Below are 8,845 nucleotides of genomic sequence, written 5' to 3' on the forward strand. Positions count from 1 at the left end.
GTAAGTGGACAATTTTTAGGCTAAAATTAGGTAAGTGGTCACGGCCCCTAATTTTTTTCTTCCCGATATTTCCTTATATTGCCTATATAGTTTTATAATTTACTTAAAACAATTAAGTAAAAATAATAATTTATATACATGGCTTATCATTTATTACAAATGTAAATTCAAAACAATCTGATTTGGAATTTTCTTAAGGGTCCTTGACCCATAGCCCCAAAATGAGATAAAGTTAGCTCACTTACACCACCAAGAGATTTTTTTTCTCACTAACCCAATTTAATATCTAAATGACGATTTTAGGCTCTAAAAAGTTAAAAATTACAGAGTGACACTCTCACATCATCGATCTCTCTCTTTCCCCTCCCTCTCTCTCTCTCTGCCGGCGACCTCTTCTTCTTCTCTCTCTCTTTAGGGTATTTGTCGGAGGCTCGGTGGTGTACATGGCTGTCTCAGACCCAGGAATCATCACAATCCGAAAATTACGATAGTTGAGTCGGAGCAGTGAGGACCGGTTCGAGATCGCGTTCTTCAACGTGGAGACGACGGTGCCGACCCGACCTGGTCAGGGCTTCGCCTTATTGGAATTCGGATCCAAATCGGACTTCACCTTCCCCTTCAACCTCAATTTCTCCTGTCGAGTTCTCAGAATGATGGTAATTGGAGAATCTGGCTGGAGTTCAGGTCCGAGATTTTCTCCAGGTCGGAGCTCACGTCGACGAGTCGCTCTGGCTTCTTCTCCAGGTAAAGTTGTGCTTGTTTTGGTGGTTTATCATGAGTTAACTCATTGAGTGAATCCGTGGGAGTTCTTAGGAGTTGAAATTAGATATAGACCGAATCAGCTGGTTTTTGTTGCTGGTTTTTGTTCAGGAGTTGTTCTTTTTCTTAAATCTTCGGTTTACAATTTGAATAATTGATTAATGAAGCAAGTGGATAAGCATAATTGTGAATGATGAATTGGTTGTGCATCTTGGTGTAGTTGGAATATATGAAGATGGATGAGGCGTCTAAAGAGGTGGCAGTGGAAATAGCTGGACAAGGGGTCCTTGGGAAGAGAGTTGATGAGATGGAGGCCAGTTTCATGATGGCAGAAGGCCCAGAAGGAACGAAAAAAGAAAAAAAAAATGTATTGGTGGGCAATAGACGTGTATTGCCCCCCAATAGACGTCTGATAAAAGTCTATTGGAGGGCAATACATGTCTATTGGGAGGCAATAGACGCTTTAAATTGATACAATCTCTGATTTTTTTTCTTTAATCAAAGTTTTATTTGTGTAATTTTAGGAGAATTAGTTTTCATTTCGGTAACCGAAAGGTATATTGGGGGGCAATATACGTCTATTGGGGGGCAATAGACGTTTTGAATTGATGTAATCTCCTCGTTTTTTTTCTTTAATCAAAGTTTTATTTGTGTAGTTTTAGGAAGATTAATTACCATTTTGGTAATTTAAACGTCTATTGGGGGGCAATACATGGCTGATAGTCGTCTATTGGAGGGTAATAGACGTCTATTGGGGGGCAATACATGGCTGATGGTCGTCTATTGGGGGGCAATACATGGCTGATAGTCGTCTATTGGGCGGCAATAGACTATTGGGGCAATAGACGTCTATTGGGAGGCAATAGATGTCTATTGGGGGCAAAAAAACTTTCCGGTGAGATTTTCAGCAAATTCCAGTGGGCGGCAGTAGGTCGCCGGATTCCGACGAAAGTTGGCCGGAATCCGGCGAACGTTGGCCGGAATCCGGCGGCCGGTGACTGGATTCCGGCGGCCGGTGACCGGCTCCGGCGAAGTCTCCCATGGTTTCTCTCTCTTCTATTTTCTCTCTCTCTCTCTCTAAGTAACAAGGGGGTGAGGGTAAAATAGTATTAAAAAAAAATTAAAAACAAAAAAAAAGGTATTAGGGAAGACTCCCTTAGAGTGTATTGGGTAAGAGATAATTAAAAAAACTTAATGGGGTAAGTGGGAAAAAATCCCTAGAAATGGGGTAAATGGACAAAATCCCTTTTCTTAAACTAAATTAATTGAATATTATGATATAGTTATTACTTGATCTTCCAACCCAATACCCTTGAAATCATTCTTTTAGCAAATTCAAAGGGCTTCCAACAACATATCAAGATCGAGAACCAACTATCTGATTAATTTTGGTGGAGGAGAGACCTACTCATAAGAAAGCAATGTCATATGATTTTAATTCATTTTTCTTCTCGTGGTTGAAGATAGAGATAAAAAGTAGAATAATAGATTGTTGTATCTCATGTTCAAGGGCATTTTGGTAAAAATAAAGAGGTCTACTTAGCTTTTCAAGTATTATAAAGGTTAAATTAGAGGTGTACTAAGTATGAGAGATCCAAATAGCAAATTTGGAGGTCCAACTAGAACCATCCTACATTAATGTAGACATAGAGATTCATTTTTTTTTTAGAATATAGACATAGAGATTTTTAAGTAGGGTAGGCGTGCCACGTGGTGATATGCTCAGTCAATTAGTATTTATGTAAGGGAATGTTTTGTGTATTTCATTTTAATTAAACATGGATAGTTTCTGAATGCAATTAATAAACTGAAAAACATAATTAGTCGGACATATTATCGATGTGGCACATATACTCTACCTAAGAATTTCTCATTTAGACAAATAAATGTTGGTATGGGGTTAGAATCTCAACCGAATGGAGAATCATCTTCCGTCTTCCTTACCCGTCTGTCATGTTACCCCCGAAACCGTGCAACACACATGGGACAACTCAGCAGACGTTGTCTATCCAACAGTCACAAGCAGAAGAGGCTAGACATCCCCATAATATTAGGTAGGACGGATAGGTATAAATACATGTCCCGGAGAAGCTGGTAATCCTTTTTTAGGTGCTGTTTTTATGAGAGACGAGACGAGGAGAGGGAGAGACGAGAGGTGGGTCGTCCGTGATCGATATTATTCGACACTCACATTTCTCTCTCTCTCTCTCTCTCTCTCCCTCCCTCCCCCCACCCCTTTCATACAATCCCCAGAAAATAAAACAAGAAAGAAAGCTGGTTTAGGGTTTCATTGCCTCATTCATCGGACAAGGCGCAATACTTCGGTTCTCAGGTCGAATTTTCTGTGCATTGTTATTTCTTCATTTCTTTAACATTGGTAATGTGATTCATGGTTGTATGTTTTTGATTGGTTATCAAAATGTTAGCTAAAATTAGAGTTTTCGATTGGTTTTCTTGATTTTTGTAGGGAATATACGTTGATTTTTTTTTTTTTTTGATATTTTGAAATTTATGGAATAATGTAGTAGTTCTGTTAAATCTATGCGTTGCTTGAGCTAATGCTAGGGTGAGGGTTTTAATTTTTGATCTCATGTTGATAATGGGACATTTGAAATATACGGGTTTTTTGTATTTTATCGAGGATTGTGCTGAAATCAGGGGTTCAGTTGTGATTTAAGGATTAGTTTCCTAGTTACTGTTTTTAAGACATTAGATTTTGAAATGTTTGATTACTCATTCAGGTTATTAAGTAACAGATACTGGAGCTCCTAAAAGAATGAGCTCGGTTGGTATGGCAGAAGATGCTGACGTATATGCTGAACCTCCTGATCCCGATGTTCTTGAAACTGATCCAACATGTCGTTATCTTCGGGTAATGCTAACAACCATTGGCTCCATTGTTTTCTGCTTAACAAACTAAAGAAAATGCATTTCAAAAGAAGAAAGTCTTTTTCCTGAGCGCAGATCAATTGAGTAACTAAATGAAGTTATTGTTTGCTAAATCTACAAATATGTAACATTAGACTCTACAATTTCTATCATTGTAATCAATTGTTGCTTCTGGATTTTTACAGTATAAAGATGTGCTCGGGAAAGGTGCCTTCAAGACAGTGTATCCACTTGTCTAGTTGTCTTTTGGTGTTGTTTCATTTCTCTTCTTGGTTTGTAGTTTGATCTAGTTCTGTGGGAACCGCTACATCTGCACTTCTTTTTCTTTGATTCATTAGTTAATTTTAAATTCTCTCATGTGTCCCCACAATGGGCAGATGTGAAATTAATTGTGCAAGTGGTGTTGAATTCTTAGTTAGTTTTTATGCTTTCCTTAATTGTTGTCAACAACTAGATACAAAGCATTTGATGAAGTGAATGGACTTGAAGTAGCATGGAACCAAGTTAGAATTGATGAAGTGCTACAATCACCGGGTGACCTGGAGCGGCTGTATTCAGAAGTTCATCTTTTGAAATCATTGAAGCACAAAAATATAGTAAAATTCTATAATTCCTGGATAGATGATAAGAACAAGACAGTTAATATAATAACAGAGTTATTCACTTCGGGGAGTCTCAGACAGTATGTTTATCTTCCTTCACAACCTTTTAGTACAGTTTTTTTGTCTTATGGTGAGATTAGCCTTGTGGTTAGTGGATCTGATTTTTGATTAGGTACTGTAAGAAACACAAGAAAGTGGACAAGAAAGCTGTAAAGGGATGGGCAAGACAAATATTGATGGGATTGAGCTATCTCCATAGTCACAACCCACCTATTATGCATAGGGACTTGAAGTGTGATAATATATTTATCAATGGTAACCAAGGAGAAGTTAAAATCGGTGATCTTGGGTTGGCAACTGTTATGGAGCAAGCTACTGCCAAAAGTGTAATTGGTAGGATTTTTCTTTTCCTGCTTTGCATTGCTGTATATATCTGAGTATTTCAATGCAATTGGTCCTTTTGTGTTTTAGGATAGTTTTTAGATTTAGACTAGTAATCATCAAGCTAGGTAGACAATGCTTATATTGAAGACACGTTTGTTTTTATACCTACCTTTTCTTCTACATTGTGAATTTTTTTTTTTTGAATGGCTACAGTGTCATATTCGTGGCTGTAGTTTTGCTTTTGTTTGATGTATTAATCTGTTCATATGATTCATCTAGGAACCCCTGAGTTTATGGCTCCTGAGCTCTATGATGAAAACTATAATGAGTTAGCAGATATATACTCCTTTGGGATGTGCCTGCTAGAGATGGTGACTTATGAATACCCTTATAGTGAATGTAGAAACTCAGCTCAAATATATAAGAAGGTTTCATCTGTAAGTTGTCTCAGACTAACTTGCCTTCTACTTTATCAGGCTTATATTCATCAGGGTATCACTAAGGGTGCATTGCACATTGTAGGGAATAAAACCCGCTGCCCTTTCCAAGGTAAAAGATCCTGAAATGAAACAATATATTGAGAAGTGTTTAGTCCCAGCATCCGAAAGGTTGTCAGCAGAAGAGCTTCTGATGGACCCTTTCCTCCAATTGAATGGCTCGGTAAAAAATCGTCCTCTGCCACTTCCAGATATTGTATTGCCGAAAATGGGAGCCTTTGGAGATCGTTGTGTGATGTCGGAAGGACCTTTAAGCGCACGGAACAATGCCTTATCTAAGGATTTTGATGATGGGGAGCCACCAGTGATCAACTTTTTTAGCAACTCTGGTGACGGCGATTCCCATTCCTTTTACGTGGAGGTTCAGAGGTCAAAAAGAGGCAACTTTTTCTTCTTAAAAGGCGAGCATAATGACGAAAACTCCATATCGTTAATACTGAGAATAGCTGATCAGAATGGTGAGTATAAATTTTAGACTGTCATTTCACTCTAAGACTAGTTTAGATTTATTATGCTGAGATCTATATAATTTCCTACCCAAATGCAGGTCGTGCGAGGAACATTCATTTCTTATTCTATCTCGACAGTGATACAGCACTTTCAGTTTCAAGTGAAATGGTTGAGCAACTCGAACTAGAAGATCATAATGTTATCTTCATAGCAGAGTTGATTGATTTGTTATTGATGAACTTGATATCAGAATGGAAGTGTTGTGTCCGTGTTGATCATTTGGTTACTCAAAACAGAAAGAATGTGAGCCATCAGAAAGACTCTCAGTCGTCAAAGCCTCAGGAATGCTCTGGCAGATGTCACCAGAATGTTTGTGAGGATGCCAATTCCTCAAAACCACCGATTTGCCCAACTTCTTCCACTTTTGAAGGCTCCATTCCTCCACCAATACTAGAGAGGCCTCCTAATTATGTGAAGGGTGTTCCGAGTTCTAATGCGGCTTTAGCTAGTTCAACACCCACAGTAGAACGGTATTCTGAGACGTCATGTGCTTCTATGACCCCAAATGACGCTACACATCGATCTCATAATTCATATGCATCCGCAGAATCTGGGTCTTTGGACTTAAATTTTCATTTGCCAAATGGCTACAAAAGTGCAAGTTGTCCAATTAGTGTTTCCTCATTCTGCACTGCAGACGACTTTGAGTTTAAAAAGGAGTTGGAAACGATTGAACTGCAATTCCAGCTGGAACTTCAAGATATATCGAAGAGAAGACATGAAGCTATCAAGGAAACAAGAAAAAGGTTATCCCAGAAAAATATTGAGTTGGTTCTCTAGTCCCTTATAATTGTTTGCTTTGTTCCACACATCTTCTATTCCACAATTGTAGATAGTTTCTTGTTGGAGAAGAAACTTTATACGATTTTTGCCCTAAACTACATTGAGGTCTTCTAAAACCTTCTTCTTCTTCCCATTTTTTTCTCCCTCCTTTGTAATTACAGGAAGTAGCTTCGAAATCGTTGGATCAGCTTTGTAGTAGAATTTGACTTGTTTTAGTTCACTCTGCCACATCAGCCACGTCAAGAGAATTACGTGTTTATTAGTCTTGAAAAGAATTGAATAGAAAACTGCTAAGAACACCATTACGAACTTTATTGCAGTGGCTGGTGTTAGAAGCCATTGCCCCTTGTGATCTTGAATTCTTGTTGTGTAGATGGACTTTCGGATTTTCTCACTTGAGAGCTAGTACGGAACAAAGTTGCAGGAGTGAAATATCAAGACTTTATTTGTTCTTGCCATCCCAAAAGAGGAGATACACATTGATAATCATAAGGTTTTCCAAGTCGAAGAAAAGGAAGACATGGATTGCCACTAGAAGAAAGGTGTATATGCTAAAGAAAGCAGAAATGCAATTCATGCTTCGATTCGATGGTCGGACAATGCTGGTTTTCATTAAAAAAAAAAAAAAGAAGAAGAAGAAGAAGAAAAAAAAAGGCATGTCTATTAAGAACTGTAAACTCATTCCATCAAATCTTCATCTAACAAATTGACGAGATTATACATGTGAATATAACTACAGCGTTATTACATGCCTTAAATTACGAAAATTACAAGGATGGGTGGCCAAAATGATACTAACTTCAAACTATAAGATATGGATACAGAAGATAGTGTAACATTAACAATTTAAACTCTAATCTCCAACAGAATACTTATTTCAAAAAATATTTGAAATTTAACTAGTTTTAGACTAAGTTTGATCTCCAGCAGACTAGCTAAACAAAAGCTAAATTTAGCTTTCGCTAAAAGACTTAGCGATATTTAGCTAGAGAGGAGAGAGAATTTAACTAAAAGTTAAATTTAACTTGAGATTTAGGTATTTGCTGGAGCATAACTCAATATTCAACTAGCTATATTCCAATTTTAGCTACTTTTAGCTATCAAGATAGCTATCACTGTTGGAGATGCTCTAAATCTTTAATTTACCCATGTAATTAGCTATTTTGTGAGTTTAGAGGGATGCTTAGTGTGACTTCACTAAAATGAACAAATCAATATAACCACACACATTGGTTAAAATTTGATTTAAACGCCAATCACTTTAATGTCCTGCTAAATTATAAGTTTCCTGTTAAAGTAAAAATGGATTAGAATTGGTCTATTCATTTCATTTCATAGTCCCTTTATATAGGGATAGAGTTACAATGGAAATATTAATTACATTAAATACATTGAATGCTGATTGATCTATAATTGTGCTGATTGTTGGTAATCACTGATTCCTTGATTCCCTCTCCGTCAGTTGTTTTGACGAAGGCACACAATATGTTTTTCCTTTAACACTCCCCCTTGTGTCAAGTCAAAGACGAAATGGTGCATGAGTTGTTGCCTCACTAAAAACCTTGCCAAGTAACAATAAAAACCCTGTGGGACAAAAATACACCTTGGTCGAATGAAAAGAGCACAATGCACCTTCTACATTTGAGAATGACATGTGTGTGTTAGACTCCCCCTGACGTCTATACCTCCCCCTGATCTTTACATTAATCAAGTGAGCTTGGAAAGTCTTCGCATTCTTATGCTTTTCACATGTTTCTCAACTGTGGCCTTAGGCAATGATTTGGTGAACAAATTTGCCACATTCTCCTCAGACCTTACTTGATTCACTTGAATCTTGAGAAGGGTCTGTTGTTGCTGATTGTAGAACAACTTTGGCGATATGTGTTTTGTGTTATCACCCTTAATACAACCTAGCTTCATCTGTTCGATGCAAGCTGCATTGTGTTCATAAATGCAAGTAGGCTCTTCAGTGGTAGAACTCGAACCACTAATCCCTCGAATATGTGCAATGATAGTTCTTAACCATACACACTCACGAACCGCCTCATGTACAACAATGATCTCTGAGTGGTTCGAGGAGGTAGCCACAAGGGTTTGCTTGGTTGATCTCCAAGATATCGCTGTGTTCCCATTGGTAAATACATAACCAGTTTGGGAACGACCTTTATGTGGGTCAGAGAGATACCCAGCATCAGCAAAACCAACCAAAATGTTATTTGGCGTTTCGGTGTAGTGAGTGGCACTTTCGCCATCAACATTTCCTTTAGGGATTGCAGTTCCATCTGCGGTCCCTCTTGTCTCTCTGTAGGGAAAGAACAGTCTTAAGTCAATGGTTCCTTTTAGGTATCGAAGATGTTCTGGATACCATTCCAGTGACGCTGCGTTGGCGCTGAGCTAAATCTAGCTAACAAGTTCACTGAG

General features: G+C 38.0%; 1 protein-coding gene across 1 annotated transcript; it reads left to right on the plus strand.

The window, feature by feature from the left end:
- Positions 1-2,894: 2,894 nt before the first annotated feature.
- Positions 2,895-6,553, plus strand: LOC112188801 (probable serine/threonine-protein kinase WNK7). Its single transcript, XM_024328007.2, has 8 exons — positions 2,895-3,091; positions 3,501-3,631; positions 3,834-3,871; positions 4,103-4,330; positions 4,423-4,643; positions 4,914-5,071; positions 5,157-5,589; positions 5,679-6,553. Exons 2-8 carry the CDS (start codon positions 3,536-3,538, stop codon positions 6,419-6,421), a joined length of 1,917 nt encoding a protein of 638 aa, XP_024183775.1. The 5' UTR covers positions 2,895-3,091; positions 3,501-3,535; the 3' UTR covers positions 6,422-6,553.
- Positions 6,554-8,845: the final 2,292 nt, after the last annotated feature.

The sequence above is a fragment of the Rosa chinensis genome, chromosome 2 (genome assembly GCF_002994745.2).
Source record: "Rosa chinensis cultivar Old Blush chromosome 2, RchiOBHm-V2, whole genome shotgun sequence".
NCBI classification, from domain to species: domain Eukaryota; kingdom Viridiplantae; phylum Streptophyta; class Magnoliopsida; order Rosales; family Rosaceae; genus Rosa; species Rosa chinensis.

What these genes read in the sequence shown, in the direction of transcription:
- LOC112188801 (XM_024328007.2), top strand. Translation starts at nt 3,536, where the DNA reads ATGAGCTCGGTTGGTATGGCAGAAGATGCTGACGTATATGCTGAACCT. An exon ending in AAAGGTGCCTTCAAGACAGT is followed by an intron (nt 3,872 to 4,102) that starts GTATCCACTTGT and finishes GTCAACAACTAG; the next exon opens with ATACAAAGCATTTGATGAAG. An exon ending in TATATAAGAAGGTTTCATCT is followed by an intron (nt 5,072 to 5,156) that starts GTAAGTTGTCTC and finishes TGCACATTGTAG; the next exon opens with GGAATAAAACCCGCTGCCCT.